Source organism: Echeneis naucrates, chromosome 12, assembly GCF_900963305.1.
Source record: "Echeneis naucrates chromosome 12, fEcheNa1.1, whole genome shotgun sequence".
In the NCBI taxonomy this organism is placed as follows: domain Eukaryota; kingdom Metazoa; phylum Chordata; class Actinopteri; order Carangiformes; family Echeneidae; genus Echeneis; species Echeneis naucrates.
The window spans coordinates 17,521,431-17,547,573 of NC_042522.1; the positions used below are offsets into that span (position 1 = coordinate 17,521,431).

Sequence of the window (26,143 nt, forward strand, 5' to 3'; positions counted from 1 at the left end):
CATCACAGCCCTATTAAAATCCTCCCATCCCTTTACACTGCTCCCCTTAACTCTTATCACGCTGCCTTTACTCCTCCGTTCATGCCATCTCGAAAACTTTCCTTCAACATATCTGACTTCCTCTCAAACCTCTCACACTGTCTTGCTTATTCCTCACAACTTATCACCCACTCACCCACATGCCTGTCCACCCCCCTTCCATCCCGGCCCCTCTGTTGCTGAGGTCTAGGTTAGTCCATCAGTGGCTACCGAGGAAACCTCTGGATGATGTCATGCAGTGCCGCTGCTTTTCCAAGAATGACATCAGTGGGAAGAGAGCTCCTCATTCTTTCCACAGTATGACCCAAAACTTCTGGCTCCTCCACCTGACCCCCCCCCCCCCTCGCCCCCTCTGTCCTGAACATCTTGTTTTCCTCCCTACTACCTCTGTAAGCTGTCTCATATCTGCACACACAAACGAGGATGCTCCGTCTGCTTCAGCGGAGACAATGGAGCACCCACACAAGAACGGCTGTGTTTCACTTGGCTCCACCTCGGCTGCATCAATTTGCTGGCGGCCCCCCTGTGGATTACCTCTGAAAGAGGCCAAGCAGTTCATCTGTCCCATCTACGTTACCTCAGAACGACCGCAGCCGTATATTTCACTGAACGGTACTTAGAAACGAGGGATAGGCATCAAGTTATCTCTGGTTTTTCTTGGCACATTTGGAGGAAAACAGCAGTGAGCAGGACACATTCTACAGATGGACTGTGTCAAACTCTGCTCTACTGTCTGAAAAACAGAGATTAAATTTATAACGCTCACACAGGCTGTAAGAATCCAGTCTTGAAACAAAACAGCATTGCTAAAAATCATTAACTGGATTTTCCAGCATATAATCACTCTTAATGACAGATTTTTTTGTGATAGTGGTAATTACTGTTTCATTAGCAGCCGACGATCAGCTTACCAGGTAAAATACCTGTCTTCTTACATAATAACCACTTAAACTGCGTTCGTAATCTTTGTTGGCACCAGCCACAGCGCCCTTATGCAAGCTACTAAGGAAAAAAAATAACATTATGGTACTTATAGAGCGTAGATCTCTGTTCTCTCAGTGGCCACAAAGCCCATGTCAGAAACCAAACCACAAACCACCTCAGCACACTGTAAGTGCTACTTTGCTCCTGACATTTGTATGTAAAGAAAAGGCGCCGGCGTGGAGAAACACAGCAGTGTAATTCAAAAATTATATTATTTTTTATTCATGAACACTTTCTCTTTATTTAACAAAAGCAGCTCTCTGAAATTGATCAGTCAAAAACAGCTTTTACACTCTTTTCATATTTTCCCCTCTTTTTTTTTTTTTTTTTCACACACTGATTTTCTAAAGAGATTGACTGGAAATTGCAGTCTCTCGAGTCAACTGGATTAATTTACCTGCTGGTGAAATCAAATGTCAGTCTCTTTTTTTTTTTTTTTTTTTTTTTCCTTTTTCCCAGTTTTGTTTTCATCACCATCATCATCATTTCTTGTTGGTAACTGATTCTGGCAAAAGCCAACACAGGATCAGACTAAACTACAGCGGTCATCAGAGAGGAGGAGTATTTTTTGTGTTTGGGGGTGGGGGGTGTAGGCCGAGCACAATTTGGAAACTATGTGGCATATTTTCCATTTTCTGCACACACTGGAGCCTGTCCTGTCTCCCGACTGGCAGATACACAGTGGGGGGGGGGGGGTTTAAACATCGCTCGCTAAATATCCGTCTGTTCCCACGGTAACCATTGGACTGTTGCCGTGGATCTGATAACTGGGGGAGATTTAAATTGTCCCTGTGTCCACTCAGTCTCATTATGGGTACGCCATGGGCTAACAAGACAATTAGAGCAGAATTGCAACTGTGACAAGTGGAGGAATTTCCCTACATCCCTCAGGTGTCAGTACACATCTGTATTTATGCCTCATTAAAGCCAATAATTACACGAGAAATATGGACTGATTCTGCATCATTTAAAACAATGTTGTGCTCCCTTGCTTCAAGCTCTTATGGAAAAACAGATTAAATATGTATATCCTGAAAAAACAGATATTGGTGATGAATGGTTGTGTATCATATCACCCCTATTGCCTGGCAGGCCCACTTTAGGGGACTGTCACGGGGGGAAGTGATGTCATATTTCTTTCTTTTTGTCTGTTCTGGCTGAGCAGCAGTGAGGTCAAAGGTCAGCTGGCTCAGCATCAGTCACATCAGTCAGCCTCTCTTACTAATCATTATTGAGGGCCTCAGCGTCACAGACTAATCCTCATTTAAACAAGCACAACTCTGACGGGACAAAGACAACACTATTCCTTGTGCCTCTTTCTCTGTGTGTGTGTGCATTCCCCTCACATGTTGAGGTATCCGAACAAAAAGTTCTTATGGGCACCATCAAAAATAATTCTGCTTCTTCACACTGGATAAAAACAAAAGAAATTTTATACTATGATGCATATCAGGTACCTCAGGATATTATAAATCCCAAAAAGGCTTCCTGCCACCAGTCAGATTATCATTAATCTTTCATCTCCTGCTGCAAAGCTTTTTAAAAAGAAGAGAAAGGAAAAGGTAAAGCCCCGACTCTAATGATGAAACGCCATCACTGTTTGTTAAAGAACTCTTGCAAACAAAAAGTCTGAAGCCGTTGCGGTCACGGAATCCAGGATCTGCCACCATATACAGAAACACGACACACTTGGACTGATGTGATTTAACTGCTTGGTGGCAAAAATGAGGCAAAACTTTAAAGCAGCAGCAACAGATACCGAGAAGCAAACAAACACAGCACAAATTGGAAACACAACTGAATTCCAAGAAGTCCTTTTCTTTCAAAGGTGATTTGCAATGTTGTATGTGCGTATGTGCGTGCGAGGCTTGGTACCCTGAAGTCAGGAAGGGGATACCGCGATCCGTGTTCTGTGTGCCACGACATGCAGGATGGGGAGTTTGGTGTTGATGGCAAAATTATCATGTCACGCGTGCCACATGTACTTTGTTTCTGTGTTTTTGTAAAAAATTGAGACTCTCAGCGCGCCACGTTTCGCAGTTTCCTGGCCTCGACTCCGACCCGCTGACCTATGCTGCATATCATTCCCCTCTCTCTCTCCTCTCTGTTGGCCTTACTGCCTCTCACTGTCCCAATAAAGCCACGAAAAGCCCCAAAAAATACTTAAAAAGAAGATGCGGACTCTCCTTTCAACTAAAGACATGCTGGCCTGATACGCTGAGATGTTTGCTGCAGTTTTGAAATATCACATTAGGGAAGAAAAAAATTCACCTGAGTGATCTAAAAGTTATACATGCACCCCAGAGCGGCATGTGGATCCAGAGCTAAAGCTCTGTGCTCACCTCAAAGACTTCTTCATCAAGTATTCTGGTTCCAAACACAATAATTCCTTTGGTATCGATGATGGGGCTGGGGCTTCGGAGCAGCTTCTGGGTGGTCTTCTTTTTACAGTCCAGAATGAGGGTAATGCTCTGCTTGTGCACACTGATGCCCACTCGATGCCACCTAGAGAGGGGAGGTGAAGTTAATTCACACACTTACTGGGTTACAGCTACGCACTTCTAACAGGCCCCTTCTTTGTTTGGCTTCTTGTTAAAATGCAAGTACGCTCATTCTGTTCCGATTTCACTCGTGTATTCAGGACGTGAGTAGGATTCTGCCCGACAATCTGAGGACGCTGCAGTCGGCATCAAGGGATTAGAAGGGATCCAACATCACAAATAGACCCTGATAAAATTGCATCTTCTTTTAATCCGTTGTTAAAGCTACACCTGGTCCAGGTCCAGGTGCTGCTACAGATGGTTTAGCACCAACACACAAACCACCAGTTGACACAACATAGATGACCTCATCAAAGCCAAACATCCACCTGGATTCTGATTAGAGGGGAAGATCCATATGTAAAAAAAAAAGTGTCTAACACACATTTGCATGATGGAATTAATAGAGTGAGCAACTTATGAACGTACTTTCCATCAGCAAGGTTGACTCCTCTGAAGAGGGGGTAGTCCTCTGGACTGGGCCGACCTGTGTGGTCCTCGTACAGGAACACGGGAGAGCGACCCACTTCCAGTCCGAGCTGCTGGATGCCCTGCTCGTTGTACACAGACAACAGGAAGGACTGGCTGCCCTTCTTGGGCTTCACTGTGGCCAAGATGGAAAAGTCCTCAGGGAACGCATCACCTGGCAGAGAGAAAAGAGCAGGTTGGACAGAGAGACAGAAAGTTTTGGAGAGTAATGAATAACAGCAACAGTTCATCATCATAAGAGGATTGAAATACTACTACGTTGTGTGTTCAGGATACTGTAATCAAAATATTAATTTAGGAGACCGTCGAGGGAGACAGTAAGAGAAGTATGTACTTCTAATAGAAAAAAGTTTGGGGGAAAAAAAAAACAAAGCAGACAATAACTGTTGCGATTGGAAGAACTTGAACGGCGGATTGAAGACCAAGAGGAAACAAAAGAGCAAAGTGCCCAAAATGTAACAGGATAGGATTCATCTAAGGTGGATAAAGTTCGGCACGAATGGGAAGGCTGAAGTGCAAAGTGGGAGCATTTCCAGCGTAGTACAGGATGAGAAGCTTAATGACTAAAGCATGTGATCCAGAGAGACTTGGTCAAACTGTCTTTTAAACTGCTCTTCTCCTCTCTCACAGCTGATCGGTCTAGCAGATGCTGAGACGCTCCAACAGAGAGCTGGAGAAGAGGAAATAAAGTGTGTTTTTTTTGTTTGTTTTTTTTTTTCCACAGGGGAAAGAATTAATCACACATATGTATGGAAATGGAAATAACAACCATAATTTGGTATTTGAATCCATAAAAAGACTAAAGATTTTTTTTCAACTGTTTGTATGGTTCCAATGTGCAGCCTCAACTATTTCCTCCATTTTGTGTAAGTTTGGGGGACATCTGCCAGACAGACTGCCTTAGTGGGGTGGTCTCAGGACCCCAGAAGGGGGGCGGCCTTTCTATCCTCAGACTACACGTGAGGCAAGCACAGTTTTTTCTGTTGTTTAGGTTTACGGGGAACAAAAGCTGAGACATTAAAAGCGCTACCCTGATGAGAAACCAGCTATCTGGATGTTTAACATTCACAAAGAGACGCCTTTGGTTCCAGTAGCAGATTCTTACTGGTGAGTGTGTGCAGAGAAGAAGTTTCCAGACAGCCGGAAAAGAGAGGCAGGATTTGTGGCTACAGCGGTTTTGTAGCCATTAAACCCCCCAACTCTGCTATAGGAGAAGGATGGAAAAAGAGAAATTGGAGCGACTATGGTTAAAGTGGCCAATCAGAGGACGCCTCAGAGGGAACGTGGTGTGGAAAACCAAGGCTAGCGTGGGGAAAAAGAAAATGCATTTTACCCCCATCGTCCATTCACTTTGTTCTTTCTCCCCCTTACTCAGCCAGCATTTGGGTGTCTGTTTGCCTTCCTGCCCCGTCTTCTTTCCTTTCCAATCGTTCCTTCATTAATGCCAGGCACCGAATCACATCATGCAGAGAGCACATGCCTTGGCAGTGTGCTACCTCAGGAATTTAGCTGGGCATCATATGAGACACAATGCTTTAAATGACAGCTGTGTCGACAGGATGGCGAAAGGCTGAGAGCAGGAGAGACAGAACATGAGAAAGACAGGAGACAAACGAGACAGACAGGCCTTGAAAAGCCTTCCTGAGTTTGATGAGGGAGACAGATAAATGGGAAAATATGATGTGACGTGTTAAAAAAATAAAAAAGGAAAGCAAAAGCAGAGAAGAAAGACACCAGACGAGGGAGCGTTTGTCAGTACATCCTGTTGCACATGAGCCCGTCTGAGGCAGAGACAATGACTCAGCGCTGGAGCTGGACAGGCTGTTCGTGTTGAGGTTAGGGGTCAGGTGAAGGGGAAAAATGGACAGAAGACAAGAGAGAGGGAAAGGGAGGAGGTGCAAAGGAATGTGCTAATTTTCAAATTGAAAGTGCTCATTTTTGGATGGCAGAAATTGGAGGCACAGTTAAACCATCTCTGAATTTAAAGTAGCGCTTGCACAGCAAGGGTTCTCATTTGTGGATTTGTGTTTAGGCAGTGCGTCTGCGCTCCCTGCCGTGACCACAAGGACTCAGACGCCCCGGAGAATCTTCATCATAAAGCGGAAAAGAGAAAAATGGAGAAGGACGGAAACGAGACAGAAAATGAAAGTTGAGGCTAAAAGAGAAGGGAGAGAGAACAAATGTGCGACCCTTCCTCTTCACTCTCTCCTCAGGACCTTTAAACAAAGTGGAAAAGAGGAGGAGATGTGCCAGTGAGGGAGGGGGGGTTGTTCAGAAAAGCTCAAGTTTCTCTGGAATGTATCTCTCAAAGTGCTGCTTCGGGCCACCAGATGAGAGATAACTCATTCCTCATTTAGTTTGAGTTTGTGTGTGTGTGTGTGTGTATGGATATGGTGGGAATAGAAAGGCCATGGTGCCAAAAGTCCCGGGACTCTACACTGGCAGCCACCAGCACCAGTATCAGACTTTAAAGGTCTGGGAAAGTCAGAGAATCACAGACAAGCCCAGACATCTTAGGCAGTCCATCATTTTCCTTTTCAGCTTAAAACACTCAATTAAAGCTGCTGTATTATGACAAGATGAAGACATGATGCAGCTGCTTTCTGCTTTTCTTCCATGGAGGAACAATCAGAGGTGATAGAGAATGCAATGTTACCGATTTAATAATCCAGAATAATCCAGAAGTTAAAAGGAGGATGGGAGCTAAATGATGTAGAAAGTCTTGCGTCCTGTAATTGGTCATTCAGTCATCACTGTGTCCAGATCCTTCCTTCTGGATTAGACAAGCAACATTCCAGTGGGATTGCACCTTTCTGCAGGAGTGTGTTGGAAGCGTGGACAAAGAAAGGTGAAGAAGACGGATATGTGTGCAGGTGAATGGCTCCGAGAGGTTTCTCGCCCAAACAATGAATGTGACTGAAAGTCTTTATTAAATGTAATTGTATGATATAAAAATGATTGATTTTTGTCCAGCAGTGGAGGTAGTTACATGCTTGGATTGAATTGTGAAGGTAACGTACAAAACATCAATAACAGAAGCTACTTATTTTCTATAATCCATCTCTGTGTCATTACTTCTGCCTCCATTGATGTCATTAAACTTGGCTTAGCTGTCCTCTCATTGCCAGATGCCAACAGGATATAATTTAATTTGCATATCCCACACAGATAAGAGGTTAAATTCACTATTTTTTTTAGCTTCTACTTTTACGCCACCTACACAGGAGGAGTTCTCACTGTCACACTGAATCTTACCAATGTTTTTGATTTGTTTTGTAAATTGTATTAAAATTCTTAATTTTACTGTTTCATGTAGTGTTGACCATCAATAAAGTCCCTCAAGTAATAAAAAGTAATAAAAGCCGATTGCTGGCTGGTTTTGGCTCAGATTAAATGACACTGTCTATGTGGCTCTGAGAAATTTTTCTTAGATCATAAATACCGCTGAGAGATTACGTCACTTCTGAGCCATGTCAGCAAACAAAACCTTCTTTGCTCTGCTTTTCCAGCTTGTGATCTGAGCTCGGCCATTTGGTTTTCTGTGTATACTGCAAGCAGAAGCCTCCGTCCGAACGGCCAGTGCCATCTAACCACAGCAGTCCAGACCACGAGCACATGTGCCAAGTTCCAGCTAACAGAGAAGGTATGAGCAGCTGCATCCTTCGCTCTGTCTGCTGTTTGTGCTATAACGCTGGCTGATGTCCATTATGGCAAACAGAAAAAGTCCTCTGCATTATTGTAGTTTTGTAGACATGCATTCAGATATGCTGGGGTTTGTTTGTCTGTTTGTTTGTAGATCAGAGATCTGGACACAGGAAGACGCATGGGAAGTGTGTGGTTATATACGACTTAAAGATGGTCACCCCATTGACTTCGTTCCTCATTCATATAATAAAGGTAAGAAAGGACTCAGCCTCAGTAGTTTTCAAATGAATCACCCCTTCCACATGTTTGCCTAATGATCGCATGTCTGCACTTGAGCTTTTCCAACACATCATCACAGACTTGTCTGTGGCGACGGGGTCACGGGCCAAGGAGCACAACTGTGATTTTTATTCACTTTTTTATTACCAACATTATTACAGTCATAACAAGATTGGCTTGGTTATACGCCTTTGTTTTCGATGAGCAATGTTTATTTTTCTTCTTCCGTTGGAAGGTTGGCCGCTGTGCTGATAATTCCTCTACCTCCAGGCTTTGGGCCAAAGTCATAACTCAGTAGCGAACCTAGTTATGGGGGTGGGAAAAGGAGGTGGACAAAATGATCTCACAAGTTCAGCTGCCTTCTGGAATACATTAGTTGTACGTTTTCCTAATGTCGAGGCGAGAGCGGACCACATCATACATACACATACAAGCTTTTTGAGGTCTTAAAGCCGCAGGCCAGTAGTTATTCTGTTTGCACCTAAAGAATATACGGTGTCTATTATGAGTCGTCCACGTCGGTTTGTTTTATGTACACTGTTATTTCAGATAGTCCACAGTAGCATGCGTGTAATTATAGGACGTGGATCCAAACAGGGACTCTCACAGGCTTCGCTGTCACAAAGCTTCAAAGCAAACAGGCATTTTTTTGATTGGAGAGCATGATAGGGCACGTGGAGCCACAGGAGCCCCGTGGCTCTGCTTTAAGCTCCAAAGAAGAGCCATGATGTGGATCAAAGGTCCATTAAGGCTAGTACAACGTCTGAGAGGACCGCGGACAAGGCTGTCATCCAATCAAAGCTTTGAGGAAGGTCAGCTCGCAGGAAGGTTATTATTTCTCACTCTTTTCTGCACCTAGACCACGCTACTGTTCTTTTGGTTGGTGTTGTTTTTATCTCTAAGCTGCAGGGAAACCAATCACAGCAGTACAAAATTGGTTGTCTGGGTCACAGAGTTATGGTTTTAAATTTCAGCACTGTAAAAGGGAGGGGGTAAAAAAAAAAAAAAAAGCACACAGAGAAGGGGAGCTTAGTGCGTCTCGGCAGACAGATTTTAGATGGAATACAAAGAGGAGGAACGCTGAGAGGCAGCAGCAGTCTAGAAGAAATGATAGAGGGGAAAATGATGGCGCTTGAGGGAAAATAAAGAGAGACAGAGGGAGAGAGAGAGAGAGAGAGAGAGAAGTACTACTGAAGCTCACCATGCAGCAGTAACCCAAAGCCACGTCAGCACAATAGACAAGGCAAAAAACCTTCTCTCCCCTCCTCTCCACCTCCTCTGTTTTCACTCCTCCGTCACATACGTCACATATTACAGGACGGTGCTTGGAATTAGCATGTGTTGTCTTGCATTTTTATCATCACTTTCCAGACATCCAGATGTGCGAAACAAGTAACAGGGCTTAGAGTGAGAGATGAGTGGAGGGTCAGCAGTGGTGTGAAAAATGAAACACATGCAGGGGAGGGACTACCCTGCCTAAAATCCCATAAACTAAAAGGGGGAATTTGCATAATCAAGTTGTGGGAGTTGAAAAAAACTTCTACTTGGAAGGAGAAATGTTAAGAAACAAAATAGGTGGGGGGGGAATGCTCTTTATTTTCCAGCCGTGTTAAAATGTTTTACACCTTTAGTTTATTTTGATGTGGAGCAGAAGGCCATAAAGATGACCAGATGGGAAGGATAACAGTATAAATTAAAGATCTTGGAGAAGCCACTGCAGCTGATCCAGTGTGGAAAAATGAAGTTCAGTTTTGATTTAAATGGCTTCAAGGCTTTGTGCTGCTTTGTTTGATGTACAAAGAAGAGCATTGAGAAAAGGTATGTGTGCTCAAGACGCAGTGTGTGTGTACAGATACTCACCTGGATACAGCTGTTTGGTGGGGGCACTGAGCTGGGCGTCTTTGGATACTCTGTAAGCCACGTCGGGTCCTTGTGATGACCTCCGATGTGAGCAGAAACCTGTTGTTTTTGTAACACCCTCGGGTAAACTGTGAAAATCTAAAATCTTCAAGAGGTCTGCTGGTTCCGCTGCAGGGAGGATAAAAGAGATACACAAAGAAAAAGAGTTGGTTAGATTTTATTGGATCGAAATAGCACAGAAATTGTCCATGTATAAATATTGTTTATACAGAGCACATATAGATACAGTGCAGAGCAGAATAAATGCATATTAAATTAGGCTTAATTATGGCCAATTCATTCGCCTTTCCCTCTATTTTCCTTCTTGTGCTGAGTCAGAAGCACCAGTTACTTTGCAGGAGACTTGGCTGCTGTGGTTCAGAGAAGATTTGTGTCATCCATTTAGACACTAAACAGAGATGTGCCCATTTATAGATCACCATGATGATGGGTTACAGCTGCAGCAGAAAACCCATCCTTCCATCCCTCTCCCCACAATGCTAAATCTACCGCTGCCTCTCTTTGGCCACAAGCGTGCAATTAGCACACTCTCAGGCCGGTGTCTCCGGCTGTAATCAGGCCACCACAGAAGTACACTAGGTCAGGACAGCGTGACACGGGGTTTGACCTTGGACCGCACCCTCACATGCCAAAACCACCCAGGACAAACAGCTGTTCCTGCAGCCAGATGCAAACATTGCAAGCTGCACAGTGAGACGCATTCGCATCCCAAAAAGGACTCCGGGTCGGTTTTGTAGGGACAGTTGCTTCAGGATCGGAGGGGGGGGGGGGGTTAGAGGAGGGCAAACACTGGAGAACAACAGAAGAATTTTTATGGCACAGGAGTTTGAGAAGTAAAACAATGACAAAAGCAGGCATGCTGCGGTTTTCTCCTGGATGCATCTCTGTGTTGTTATGTGAACAAAAGGCACGCCTTCAGCCAAGCGAAGAAGCCTGCACACACACACACACACACAGGTAGAGCAGCCCTGGTGTCAGACGAAGAAGAAGACCACACACAACGTTTAGAAAAGGAAAAAAAAAAAAAAAAAAACCAAACCCATCAATCTGAGGGTGAAAGGGCTGCTGGGAAAAAAGGAAAGGCGACTGGGTAGAGCACGAAAAGAAAAAAGTGTTTGTACATCCTGTGTTGAACCCTAACAACCTCCAGCTGGATGCCATTACACACAACTCACGTGCAGCAAAGATCGATTGTTAAAAAATGGAAATTCTCAAAGGGACATGTCCTTTTGAGAGCTTTCAGCCGCACGTGTTCTTCCACAGCTGTGCAAGAAGAAAAAAGAAGCTTCCTCCTCATCAGCTGAAGTCATGCATGTTGCATATGTTACGCCGTAATCAAGAAGACAAACACTCGGCTGATGAAAGCTCGCCAAAAGTGGGAATTACTCAAAAGTTCGCCAACAAAGTGATTTCATTAGGAAACTGCTGTTGTCTGAATGTTATCACAGAAGACATAAACACACTTTATAGCAGTTCATAGCTGTATAGACTGGCAACGAGAAAATCTGGGACAAGAGTCAGAGAAACTAGTTTATTTGTTTGTTCTCATCTTATATTACTTTTTTTTTCTATCTTTCTGCTGAGCCAGCAACCACTTCCTGTTCATGGAGAAATTCTCCTTATTTTTATATGTGTGAATGTAAAACCCTGCAGGGGAAAAAAAAAAAAAAAAAAGCATTGCTTTGGGGCTATGTTAGGCAGAGGCACAGGGATTTAAACAGCGGTTTGTTTGAGAGGATACACTAATTCAAACGCCACACCCAACCATTTCAAACGCACCTACAGAGATAACTGCATTCGTGTTCTTAGAAGCACATACCACGAGATGACAGAGCAAATAAGCAGGTGAGGGACCTCAAAGAAATGACAGCTCTGTCTGTCACCAACTCATAATGAAGCCACAGACAAAAACCCACCCACCAGCCAGAAAATGTCCATCAGTCACCGCGAGGAGAGAGGCTGGTTTAATGAGCTCGTCAGTGAGAGTGCAGTGACAGTGGAGTTAGACTCTCAGAGCCATGACAAATGCACAGAAATGAAAATGGCTGTTATCGCTTATTGGCGTGATGGCGTGTGGGTTAATGAGTTTGTCCTCTGAAATGCAAGAGAAGATTCGAATCCGGTCCAAAACTGGACTGCGTCAGGTCAGCTGAAGACGTGATTGAAAACTACCACTATAAACAAGTTCTTTCAGTGGAAAGTAGCTAAAAGATGCCAAATGTTGGTCATGTGCTGGTATGATAATAAAAAATAATAATATGCTCATCTCTGTCTGTTTCCTTCTTTCTTTCTGTGGTTTGTCCAAGCATTTTGTGGATTTGGGGTTTGTTGGGAAAAAAAGAAAAAGTTGCGCTGGTCTTTTATGGAGGGAAAGACTCAGTGGCCTGAGTCTGAAAATTCGATAAATATTTATCATTTATACTCGGAAAGATGGCTGATAATGATACACCAGCAAAGCACAGGGGCTCTGACTCAGCGGAAAAGCATGACCCGACAACTTACATCTGCTTCATTACAGGATTTCAATCTTAACACTTTTTTAACAACAGTACATTATAACACCTCACTTGTTTCCGTCAAACCGTTTACAATTGGAGTCATCCAAAAAAGCAGCTTTACAAACTGTATTCTTCAGAAAAAAAAGGGAGAATTCGTTGCTATCTTGCAACCTAGAACTTGCTACATGTAGTGTGAAAGTTTTTATTAGTTTCATTAATTTTTGCATCGGTCTCTGCATCTGTTTTTATTTTCCAAATAAGCGAAACCGCCCAGCTGGATCATCCCTAAAATCTTAATTGGTCTGTGTGGACACAAGAGAGCGACTGTTCCTCAGCCGCTGCAGTTAATAAGACATAAAGTAACACAGTGAGCACTTTCATTCAATACTATTTTTTAACAAGGACGCAGATTGACCAAAGGCAAAACTCACAGTTTTTTCCCGTTTCTCAGACGACCACAAATGCTCCCTGTAAAATCTACAACAGGTCTACAGCTATTCACTCCAACCTGCCAACACCCAGCTGCACATTATCCCCCCGGGTTTTAGCGCAATTGATCGCCGACGGTTTCACAGGAGGAGTCCATACAAGAACTGGAGTGGACATAAACTGTCCTAAAGTTGGCTGTACAAATGAAGGCGGCTTTCATGAGGTCAGATTGAACCCAAGCTAGAGTATCAAGCTTGCACTTTGCCTTTGTGTGAGTAGTTAGTCTGTGGCTCTCAGACTGTTCGATGCAACCAGCCATAGCATCCCATTTTCCATCTTCTCTTTCCCTCGTTCATCTTTGTGTTGCCTTTTCCAGCCTTATAAGGACACAGCCTTGCTGCTAAACTCTGCTGATGGCGGATGACAGATACCAACACTCATTGCCTCATTGAATCAAGCAAAAAAAAAAACAAAAACAAAGATATATCCCTCCCTTTTATACTGATACAGATGACAGCACACCTCTCTATCATATCCGATCAACATGGCAATTCATTATTGCCAGTATTAGCATTTGACTTCAATGTCCTATTTCTTTAGATTGTCTTTGTACCAACACAAAAGTTCCCCCCAACAAACAGACACTTAATTAGTTTACAGATGACAACAACACACTAACTGTGATGAATGACTCACACAGGTTCCTTTGAGTCTACACTCACCATTCATCATAATAACAAAATGGTTGGCATCACAACAACAACATCATAATAAGAACCACCTCAGATCCTCAAAGGAGGGGAAGAAAAGCATGGGGGCGGGGTCTGCAAGGATCATCCAACTGATGCTAACCATGTCACGACCCCTGCTGGGGAGCCTTCCTTTCCCTAATCCACAGTGACACAAACTAATCCCATGAAGATCAGCAGGGAAGGAAACAGGATGCCCCCTCGCTCCATGCACACACTGTTTCCCTCCATCAGTCAAAAATGTTCCCCTCTCTCATTTCCATTTTCTTTGTTTCCATTTTTTTTTTTTTTTCATCTGAGGATCGACAAACGACCGCACTCCCTCTTCTTGGCTTACCTGGAGGGGAGCCAGGTGGAAAGGACCAGTAATAAGCAGCGCACAGGAAAAGAGGCGAAGGGTGAAGGGATAACTTAACTGATCTCTGTCCAGGCAACATCGAGGAAGCAACAGGCCAATTGGAAATGTCTCTCCAGAAAGAAAAACAAAAAGAAAAAAAACGCCAGCCTGGCCCGAGCTGCTTGGCGCTACAAGCACAAAAATGATCAACTCTATTTCTCCCTTTCATTCATGAATTTCTGTCACCTGCAGTTGACCTTTCAGCGGAAGCTGGCCTGACCACATCCTAAGCCACAGGTACGAGTCGGCGTCCCACCTTGTTAAACTGAGATGTTTACATGGCAGTTCCCTGGAGGGACCAACACCTCTGGCGCAAGATGCTAAAAATACTTCCCTCAGACCACGGCCCCTCACATCCTCCAGGCAGGTTCACCGCACATGCACAGAAAACTGTTTATATGGCACGGACCTGTGTACATATCCCAAACGCCAGCACTGCCGTCCTTCCTCCGCTGCTTTCTCGGCAACAGAACGTGATACAAAAAAAAAAGGAATTGTGTAAATACAGGGCATCACTTTAGAAGCTTTTTTCTTTCCTCTTATCATATCTATATATTAACAAACAGAAGCTTTACTGCACATAACAGCAATGCTTGTTCTGGCCTTGTTTTCTCCCCATGAAACAGTCCAGTCTAGTATCTTCTGCTCCCCGTGTTGGGGTTTTTCCGAGCTACATACACAGTGTAATCTACAAATTATTGCATCTTTGATGTGATGTGTGCTGAAAGAGGAGTGGTTAACGTTGTTTTAAGCCTTTTATGGGTTTGTTTGTCAGGCGTGGGCTGGATGAGGTTACCGCTCAGTAAAAGATAATGAATTATAGAAAGCACATTGTAAACTATGTTAAATTAAGTGTGATGAATCTTGCTGAATTACAGTCGCCTGTGACAGAGAGGAGGGAGGCCGGTGTGGTTTTACATGTGTCTTCCCCTTCCTGCCTTCTCTCTCTACCTTTTTTTTACCCTCCTCCTCTCAACAGTAGCTCGAGTGCCAGATCCATAATCCGGCTTTCGGCACCGTGCCAACACTGTGGTGGATCCCGTTCCCCCTAACCTATCCATCTACCCCTGATTCCCACAAACGCACACATACATATACACACAGACACGCTCCGTGACAACACTCCAGACGACACCATCTCATTTGGCAGGAGGAGGAGGACCGAACCAGTGAATTAGGACTTTTTCATGAGGTGGGGGGATTAACATTCTTCCCTCTTTCACTGCCCCCTATCCTCCTCCTCTAGCCCTTCCTGAAGTGAGGCCTGACTCTCCAGGCACATGCTTGACCTGGCGCTGAGGACAAGGAGTAATTAGCAGCCATAAAGAGGACCCTGCCTCTCCTGGAAACCAGCACAGCCAAAAACAAGAATGTCCAATGAGAGACTTCCCCCTCCTACTGCGCTTCACAGACTGTGAGGGTGTAAGGCAGGTTTTTTTTCTTCTTCTTCTTCCATTTTTTGTTTCACCTGATTGTTATAAAACTTTAACTGAAGGCAACTGTTGAGAGGCTGCAGCCTCACTGTAAATACAGGAGGTTACGATTAAGGTCCCGACTTTAATTACTTAAAGTGAGACTGCATAACTTTTAGAGGACGGAAAACATTCGTACTCTTCCAAATTAAAAGTGGAATTCAGGGGCAATAAAAAGCACTCTTGTTCAGTTCAGTGCACTCAGCACTTTTGTAGCATAACCACTACATATTCCTAAACCTTATGTCGGTGTTACTGTACGTCTAAAAGTACTTCGTTTGAACTATTTATTGTTCTTAGAAGTGCAAGTAATGTCTCACAGTGAGTGCTATTTAGCAAAACCCTTAAAGAAAATTGTTCATTTGAGGTGGAGAGCCGCTGAAAATCAAACTAACTCTCATTAAATTAACAGTATTTGCGATGCAAATGAGTTGCTTTCTTGTTTAAAGTTAAATGTCATCTTGTAAAAGTGTTTCAGCTTTCATTAAGTTTGCAGAGGCCTTCTTGGTTTCAGGTGTGGCGGCCCACCTCTGTGATCAAACAACAGGAAAAAACACACTCTGGCGAAATGCTTAGGTATCCAGCCAAAGATATGACAACGAAAGAAAAAGCTACGACAGCTGACTTCAACGTTCTCAGTCTGGGTTTCATGTGACCAGATCTGGAAATCATACTGCTGGAATTAGGTCTGCTAGATTGAACACACACACACACACACTGTGCAGACATCCTGTGAGAGAAAAGCACACACAAACACACACACAGCTGCAGACATGCAACACAGGAGACACTAATGCAAGCGCAAGCCTGTCAGTTTGCAAGGTGGCGAGTGATCACACACACACACACACACACACACCTTGGCTTAATTAAACCCACTGGCTGCTCTTACACTGTTGGAGAGATTTCTCGACACTCGCAGCTCCTCTGCACGTTTCGCACCGACGTGAACAACACACTGCCTGCTCACCCACAAGGCCAGAAGATGGACATTTAACATGCATGCGACATTTTTTAACACATTCTCTTTCCATTTATGAGTCGTGAATCGTGGTCTTGCTTAGTTCACTGCACACTGAGGTTTTGTTTGCCTCGTCTGAAATGACCAGGAGCTAATGCAAGTTAACGTATGCAAACTTTAGATGGATGTTAATGTGCTTTGACTTCACAATTGACTTTGTGCCTGCAGAAGGAGCAGCCCAACAACAGCTAAACTATTAGCATTAGCAAGTGGCTATATATGACTGGTGGATTTTTTTTTTTTTTTTTTTTAGGTGACTGTGAAAAATATGAGTAACATAAATGTGAACTAGTTCACATGCCAGAGTCAGTTAGTTTCATTTTATTGGTTAAATTTAATCCAGACTTTTCGGGACGATGACCCAGTGACCTCAGCTGAGAGCTGCACGTGAAAGTGTGAGCGTGGCAGGAGTGGAGGGAGAGGAAGGAATGAGAAGAGTGAGATCTCTTTTGTTTATATCCTTAATGTCTTCCCCGTTTCTTTGGTGATGCTCAACTCAATCTGATGTTAATCAGGACACACAACCCCAGTCTCTAATTGCGAAATGGCAGGAAACGCCAAGATACGACAAACGGTTTGTGCAGACAGACCCAAAATCTGATTCAGTCCTTCACATTTACACCTAAGCACACAGATGCACTGTCTCTCACACAAAAACACAATCACCCAGACCTGAAAGATGATCCAGAGAACAGAGAGTTTTTCTGACCACAGCTCCTCCTGTGTACTCTAAGGCTTCAGTGCTTTAGCCAGACTCTTATGGCTTTAACAGGGGGAATACCAGATGGTTTACTTCACTGTCTCCATGCTGCAGCTCACAGCGGTGAAGATAAATCACTGCCTGCCGTCCGCCACAGACGAAGATGGAAAAACTGAGTCAAGATTCCACGCTGCACCTCTGAGCGCTCATTTTACACCGAGAAGCAACAGGGGTGGTACTATTTTATAGACTTATTTATTTATTTATTTATTTATTTATGAATGAGTGATTTTTTATTTTTTTTTAGCTCTTCTTTGCCCTTTTCTGCACCATCTTCATTTTCTAACCTCCATTAGCAACTTTATTTCCCTCTGCCTATTTTATCTTTTCCTGCGCTGAAGCCTTTTCCTCATTCTGTCTAGAAATCAATGATAAAAGAGGGCCCCGCAGCACCGACATTACAAAGCCATTTCCTCTCACCCAGCCTCACAGATAACCATAATTCCTAGCTCCAGCACACTGACACAAAAAAATGAAACTGAATCTTATAAATATGAAAAGCCCTGCACAGTAATGGAGCTCTAGCTTTGTTTAACACTCTCCAGCACTGACAGCTAATGACAGGCATCAATCCAAATGTCCTCTCACAATATTCCCACCCAGCCCACATAATGAACACATGGATACTAAGAGACGGCAACAAGTTTAGATGTACACGACTTTTAAACAAGTAATGCGTGAATGGACGTTGACAGGTTGAGACAAAAAAAATATAGATCCAAGTCACGCATCAAAAGCATCATCATTTCCAGATGCATATGGACTTATATCCTCAGCGTCGACAGGAAGAGGAAATCCCAGAGAGGATGGAGAGAGTTTTAAAAGAAAACATGGCACAGCTGAGGTGTGGAGTGATGAAAGACAGAAATAAAATCAATCTCATGTTCTTTCAATAGTGATAACATGAACACTTCAACTGTAGCCTGGGGCAAGGGAAGCCTGCCATCACATGTAGAGCCAAATAAGGTGCTTCAACTGTTCCAGCCACGTTAACCATCAATTCATCTCCTCCTGACACTTTAACCAGCGTCGAACCTGAGCAACATCCACCCTGTGGGCCAACAGGAGCCACAAACGAACCGAATGACCCACAGAGGACAGCTTCACCGGAATCAAAATCTAAACCAGGTTTGATGTCTCAGGTTAATGGGAATCACACAGAAAATGAGAAAACACATTTATATAAACATCCGTAAATCTTTCTTCACCAGTTATGATGCATGAGGAATCCTGTGAGTAAACATAATTATGGACAGAGCGGAAAATTTATTGTTCAGTGGTGATACTTTGCGACTTGGCAGACACAATCATTTTGACAAAATGGGTTTGCTTTTGAAAACAAGTGCTTCATTAACACCATTTCAAGGAGACGGGGTTCCTCGAACACTTCTTAGGGCTGGCGCTGAGTGGATTCCTAATTTGTCTGACATATTTCTTTTAGCTTGCTTCAGCACAAACTACTGTTTGTGGTCAAACAACAGCTGCAACAAAACCAAATGAAGTGAATTGGCTTAATTACAAAATATTGTTTTACAGCTGCCTTTCCATTCGAGCTATTACTAATTTCATCACCTAATAAAGTAAAAATAGAATATTTCTGACTGCAGGGGGAGTGACCAGACGCCATTGCGTTTCCCCTTAGCAGGAAAAACTGCTTACACTCAGAGTTTCTGCTGCCCAGGCTGTGGCTAAGCTCCGGCTGGGGATGGGGGAATGGGGTTGGAAAGGATGAGTCATGCATTGCTTTCCATGCTCAATGATTATAATGCCCCATTACAGAAAAGCACTGTTTCCCAGCTCAAGTGAAAACTCGGTTTCTGAGCTTGGACCAGACTTCACTTTTCACTCTGCCATGCACGACATACAAAGTACACTCTTAGAAATCAACTACAGGAGTTGATGCCCCCCGAGGAGGCACATCCAGCGTTTACATCACCGACTTGTGGGTCTGTGTTGAAACGCAGCTGCCTCCGTTTAGCTCCCTTTCCCCAGTCAGGGAGTGAAGAACACATCGTCCCATTCTGTTGTAAGTTCATCTCCAGCAGCTATTAAACTTGGAAACACCTTTAGAGAAAACCATCTGCAACTGGCTCCAAATCAAGCACACTGTGTTATGAGCACAGAGAACCATTGAGCAGCACAAAACAATTATTTGCCCCTTAATTAGTCTGGAAAAGGGGAGGGAGGATACACTGTCCAGGATATGGCAAATAATGCAACATTGGTGCTATACAAAGGATCTCCTTAACTCTGACATGGGTTCAAAAACATGTCGCGCATATTTTGTTTTATCTCCCATGTTGTTATCAGGCATTAGGGCTGATTTACAGAGCTCTGTCCACAAAGCCTGCATTTACAGGCTGAAGTGGCACATGCAGTTGCAGGGTCACTGCCTCTCTCCACAGTCCAGCTAACTCAGATTCCTTCCCCCAGCACCATGGCAATGGGCACGCACAAGAAGCCACTTCTTCTCACCATCACTTTTTTGATAGAGTTGGTAGTGACCTCAGGATTGCCCCTTAAAGGGGATTAAAAAGACGAGAAGTTACGGTTGCATGTCCGACCGACAGGTGAGCGAGCGAGCGAGGGCCGCGTGGTTGCCATGTGTGGCAACACAAAGGCACATCTGTATCTGCCACTCGCTGTGAACAGGCGCCAGAATGGAGAAGGTTTTTTTTTTTTCTTCTTCTTCTTTTTCCAGATCTTAGCAAAACCAATTGGATCGATTAATAATAGTAAGGATTGTCCTTTCCTTCATTTAGGTATGAAACCGCTGCAGGATCCGTCAGAGCAAACAGCTGTCATCAGCCAGGATGCTTTCGAAAAATTCAATCCCTCCTTTAAGCTTTGAAAGTTGAACTTGTGACAGTTTTATGCACGGTGGACAAAACAGCCAAGAAGTCCAATAAATTCCTTTTAAAAATCAGTTGTTCAGATATAAAGAGGCTATAAATGAAAAACAGCTGTGGGCCAGTTGTCTTTGACCTTTAACCTTGTCATAAAGCTGGCTCGCTCAAACAAAAAGGACCTTTTAGTGACCCTGGATGTGAATGTGCAGCGAACCTGACTGAAACACAAGGCACACTGCTATTATTTTTACTAAGTCAGCTTTAAGGCTGCAGATATGTTATTCGATTAGGATTTTTCTCTCAAAGCAGCCCCAGAATGGTGTATTTTCTTTAGAAAAAATGCAACAGTCCTTTTTCTTTTTCTTTCATGGTTCCCCCGTTCCACCAAGAATGGGAAGAAAACATCTGGAAGACATTTTTTCGGGCTTTTTAGAGGCCTTAGCAGACAGCACAATGGAACTTATCGAATCCAGATGTGAGGGCGCTCGGTGAAACAGCGAGGCCTTCTCCTGTTTATCTCTTTGAAACTTACATGAGGAAAAAACAAATATCAGCTCATAATACAAATCATAAATCTTTTCATGGCCATATTTCATGATTCTTTCGCACCCACGCTTTTCTTTCCAATGCTGCTGCCATCTGTGATTTTGGCCAAAATCTATCCTTGTTTTCATTTGCAAAAGGTATTCAAAGAATGTTATTTCAGTATTTTTGATGACTTAAGTCCTCCACTAAAGTAGATTCTGGTCTTGTGTGAATGTTTGTTACTGGCAAAGACCATCCAGAAAACCCTTTGGTTAATTAATGATAACAAACCACAGTGAATTGAGTCAAAACACATTTTGTGAGATGCGTGAAAAGAGACCATTGATTGGGGGGGAAACATAAAGGAAACCTTTTGGAGGAGACGCCAAACTTGGTCTACAGCAGATACACTGACCAAAGTACAACTACAAAGCAACTGAAGACCAGCCACCCCCCACCCCCTCCAAGTATAAATTCAAATCGCGCATCTCAAGCTAAAGACCTTAATGGAACTGGGAGTACAAAATCAGACAGACTGTGCACAAGTAAACACTTATTGTCTTTCTCTTTGACCTCCATGAGTCATGGGAGACTTTAATGACACAAGGAGCTGTGGAGCTTCTATGGCAAGAATTCCTTTCTTCAGGCACTGAAACTGTAAACCTGACAGCGGCAGCAATCTGAAAGTCCTGACCTTCACCTCTGAACTCTGACCCCTCTTCTCATTCTTAACCTCGGGACCTTATGAGCTTTCTGTTATTACCATATTTATGTCTTTTTTAAAATGAGGTTTCCTCATTAAGGCCAGGTCAAACTGACCTTCCAGAAAAAGTGTGGCTTCTCGGACTCACTCAGAATTTACTGCAGCCTCAGAAGCCTTTTTAAATGCTATTAGGTCCCAACATCTCAGTGTAGCAGGCTAAGCCACACTTCACTGCAGACCAACCAGTCATTTTAAGGGTCAGTGCAACAGTAAAGCCTCAAAACTGCACGAACCAACGTCCTTATGAATAAATGAAGTTTGGAAGCAGTAACTGATTATGAAAAAGCTGCAGTCTGTCTCAGTCTGTCTCAGTTGTTTGTGGCATTTTTCGTATCTTCTGGCAACTGTTTTCTTTTATTTCTTCATTGTCACTGTTTACATCATTCCTGATGAGCATGCTGACATTGAAACATTTAGGGAGCTAAAGACTGAATATTTCCATCTGGGCTGAGCGGAGACCAATTCGGTCTCATGAGACAGAACCAACAGTGTGTTTTCAGCTAGTTTTGCTTCCCCTAGTGGCGAAAAAATTGTTGATTAATACAACTTTGAAGGTCAAAACTCAAAAGTTTAAATTTCATATAGTTTAAATTTGTTACTTGGCTAAATTACTTTATTTATGCTAAACATTTTTCATGAATCAATCCCTGATTGGTTCAAGTCTGAGCTCTGCAAGTCTGATTATTTTATCAGTTTGAAATTGTGTCCTTCATGGAACAATATTGAGCCTCAATAATACGCAAATGTAAAGTTAAATAAGTAGATCAGTTGCAAAATATGAACTTTAAGCAATTTGAGTTAGATGTTAGCATAATCAGCACTACTTTAAATTTCTGTTGATTTTAAAAACAATTTAAGATTATTTTTCTATGATGTCAAAAAATAAAAATCATCAATCATAAGTATTAAAGGATTCATTAAGATTAAATTAATTACACCTAATAAATATTTCAGTGAAACCTGCATTTTGAAGGTTTTTTTCTGAGTGTCTTTAGGGATGACAGCTTCCAGATAACTACTGATTGGGTGTCTGGGCAGGCTGCAGCAAGCCTTCAGATGAACGTACATCCAGGAGCTCCTTCAGGCTAAGAGGTCATCTGGTTTGGGTCAAGATGCATCTTCTACCAATGACACAGGTTATGTCTGGAACTGACCTGGGGGAGGTGGGACTTGTTACGAAATGTTAAAAAAGCTGAATTTGATATTCAACGTTTAATTCAGGAAAAGAATTCAGGCTTGTCATGTAGTTGACATGTTGCTAACACGTAATCATCAAGTATTTCCCATTAGGCATGTGTCAAGTGTCAAGTTTCAGGAAGCGTACCAGTCCTCCTGAGGATCACTTACAAGACCCTGGTTGCTCTGTGTCAGTTTTAAGGGCTGATTAAATCCAGCCTGAAGCCTCGAACCCATTTCAGGCCCAATGCTCTGTGACGTCCCACCAGAACTCCAGCCCAACTCCTCCTCTGTCATCAAAAATGACCCAGATCTGAATCCAACCGTTATGTGTTGTTTTCAGCTAACGAGCAGAGTTGAAAATTCACAGGCTGCAGTGAAGCTTTTATGAGTTTAACAGTTTGACCCATATGAGCGCCATTTCAGCTGCACTTATTAGATACGTGACTGTTAGTTTTTCTTTCCCAGCATCTGGCTGCAGATAACACCACCACAGTGTCGCAGCATCGGCGCAGTCTTGGGAGACTTTTTAAACTGTCCTAGGAAGACAGAGGAAGCCACCTGTTCACCTCCTCGTCCCGTGTCAGAGCCTCAAAGCCAACAGCAGACCACCAGCCATGCCAGGCAGCCTTAAGGGGCTAATAATAAATGGACCCCAGCCCCACTGCCGCAGCACTGCATGACCTCTGGACACCTATGGGACACACCCGCCCTTCGCAGGAGTTCATGCTGATACAGATTAGGTTTTCACTGATGTTTAAAATAAAAATCAGACTTTTAATTTCACGTCTGGGTAACAGTAAGTGTTACTGAGGTCATCTGAGCCATAGTGTCGGGCCGGCTGCTTCAGAAACTGTCCCTCCTGATCCTGATGTCGGACTGCTTCAGCCAGCTCCACCCTACCACTTCAGACAGGCTGCAGTCCCTCCTTCTAATCGAAACTGTGCTCATCGCTCTCATCAGTTGGGAAAAGAGAGAGAGAGAGAGAGAAAAATACTGTACAAGCCCCTTTAAACTTTCTCAAAGTGCTTCACATCAGAGTTACTATTACAACACAGGAAAGTGGAAAATGCAATGCAAACTCTGAGAGATGATGATTGGGGCATTTTGTATACTTTTTCCTCTCACTTGTGCATCTACACTTTTAAGTTGATGTTTCCTAGACTTCTCCTCATCAGCAGTTGCTACCTGATGCTTTGGCAGTGCAAGCTTCGCTGCAGAAGCAGCAACAACAAACGAACTGCAGCTTTCTGACACAAACACAAGTCCCACAGTCTCAGCTGAATATATTAAAAGCACCCAGAAGTGCACAAAGATGAGTTGAGGGGGGAATGAAGAGGAAGGCTTCACGTTTGATCCCCTACAACCAAAAGAGGGAGGCGGATTTGGGTGGAAACTCCAAAACTGCGCCCACAAATCTCTCACTTTGCATCTTACCTGAAGTTGCGTGCGATGTGACAAAAAGCAGAAGGATCATTAAAGTGATCGGGGCGTCCCTTATCCTCCGTTTAACTTTCCATCTTATATGGGTATCCATGACCGCCGGAGCCGTCCACGGCAAAGTGGATTCACTTTTTCAACTTGGAGCAACTTAATTTAGACCTGCAACAGCTTCTGGGTCAGGACAACACTTCAAGAAAAAGACCCCCCAAAAAGAAAGAGTCCCAGAGAGAAGAAGAAAAAAAAAGGGGGGGGAGAGGGGGGGTTGTATGGTTATTTCTCAAGCAGCCATAAGGGTAATTTATTGTGGGTTCCTCCGGCTGGTTGACGGATGAGCGCCGTCTCTCTCCCGCACTGCTCCTCTTCCTCTCTGCGCGGCTCGACTGTCCCGCAGCTTCTCCGATCACACAGTGTTGCCCCCTCCTTCAGTCGTCACATACAGCCCCCCCACCGGCTTCAAGTCCAAAGGGGCAACACACACACACACACACACACACACACCCTCCTCCAGGATGTCAGTCATTCTGCAGACCAAATCAGAGCAGGTCGTCTATTCCAGCCGGCCCTGTTATTGGCGGAGGGAGGGAGGACAAGTTGGGAGAAAGTTTCACGCCCTCTGCTCTGGTACTTTTTTTTTTTTTTTGCATGGATTCTGCAGCAGACAGAGGAAAAAAGACGAAACTGCTTCTGAGGCATTGCACGAATGCATCCATGAGTTTTCCCCAAATGTCCTGTTTAACCTGCATGTGGCTCCACAGAGACTTCTGTCTTGACAAAACTTGAAAAAGTTGTTAGTCAGACAAGTTTGGCAATGTTATTGAGTTACTCAGTTTAAGTTTGTTACCCAAATTCTTTCATTACTATTATGATTATCAGTGTTTGATCATTGGATCATCTTGGTTCATTTCATGCCAGCCTGATTAAGGACAAAAAAAAAAAAAAAAAAACTACGGTGGCCCTGAAGTGTAGAACTCACAAACAAAATGATGAAGACATTCATCCATCTCTCAGACTGGAAGGAAGAGCTGCTCTCACATGTGTTAAAACCTTAAGCGCTGCTGGTGATTACTTCGTTCCCCCCATTAAAGCATATCTTGTCCTCATCTTCTCTCCGAGGCTGCCAGTCATCTCTCTTTTGCTCACAGAGTCTCATGTAGAGGTTCCTGCATCATAATTTACTTAGTTTTAATTTATATTGTTCTTAATTATGGACCAGGTTGCATATTTCTAAATGAAATTAAATTACCACAAATCAGCTGACACACATAAAAAAAAAGTCAGACTGGAGAATTGACTGTGTCTGAGGTTTCTGTGTTTCTGAGAAAAAGCAGCTGAACATGAAATGTCATTAAAAGGTTGTTGTTGTTTTTTTTTGTTTGTTTGTTTTTTTCCTCCAAATTTAAAGTTGTTTTGCTCAAACTACAAACATGACAGTGTCAGTCAAGGCCCAACAGTTTCTTCTATCTGCCCAGCCCAGAGTTCGTATCAATAATTAATAAAACATTTGCCAGAACCTCAGAAATTAAGATGATCAACCTCTGTCAAGATGGTCCAGCTTTAGGCATGGATTGAGTTACAGGACAGGTTTTTTTTTTTTTAAATAAATCAAGTACTCAATGTACAAAAACATAAAGATGCATTTCTTCTTCAGATATGGTCAAAAAAAGTTGTAATTTCTACCTCAGAGAGGATTGTTGTAGATTTTACTTCCCAGCACGTTGTGAGCTCAAACAGGCTCTTCTGTACTTTACCAAGATCAATAGTTTTTTCTGGGAGTATTAGACTTCCCCTCTTGTAATATAGCACAATATTAAATGAAGGTTTTTCACAACCTATCAACCAACCAATTAACATTTCAAGAAAACCTTCCTTGCAGGCTGTGATTCAGTACATTGTTAAATGCCAGTGATATATTCTGATATAATGAGAATGATCACAACTATCAAAGAGCTTATTTCTAAAATCCACATTAAAGAACAGCATTTAAATACCAGAAAGAAAACTTTCCACAAGCCAAATTGAACTGTAGACACCAGATCTCGCTGTTGCTGTGTCAAGATCAGCCAAAAATGGCAGCTGTCCTTTATAATCTGTCACATGGCTGCTCCAGTTGAAGGGGGGGGGGGATTTCTAAAAAGGTTTTAAAAACATTAAACAAACAGCATGGT

General features: G+C 43.2%; 1 protein-coding gene across 2 annotated transcripts in view; it reads right to left on the reverse strand.

The window, feature by feature from the left end:
- col5a1 (procollagen, type V, alpha 1) overlaps positions 1 to 24,388 on the reverse strand; it is a 66,569-nt gene extending 42,181 nt beyond the window's left edge. For both annotated transcript variants that reach the window (XM_029515459.1, XM_029515460.1), the window contains exons 1-4: positions 23,973 to 24,388; positions 9,837 to 10,004; positions 3,993 to 4,206; positions 3,366 to 3,528 (exon numbers count right to left, since the gene is read on the reverse strand). In XM_029515459.1, coding sequence (XP_029371319.1) covers positions 3,366 to 3,528; positions 3,993 to 4,206; positions 9,837 to 10,004; positions 23,973 to 24,072 — 645 coding nt within the window. In that variant the 5' untranslated portion in view covers positions 24,073 to 24,388. The remainder of the gene's footprint in view (positions 1 to 3,365; positions 3,529 to 3,992; positions 4,207 to 9,836; positions 10,005 to 23,972) is intronic.
- Between the last annotated feature and the right edge of the window lie 1,755 nt (positions 24,389 to 26,143).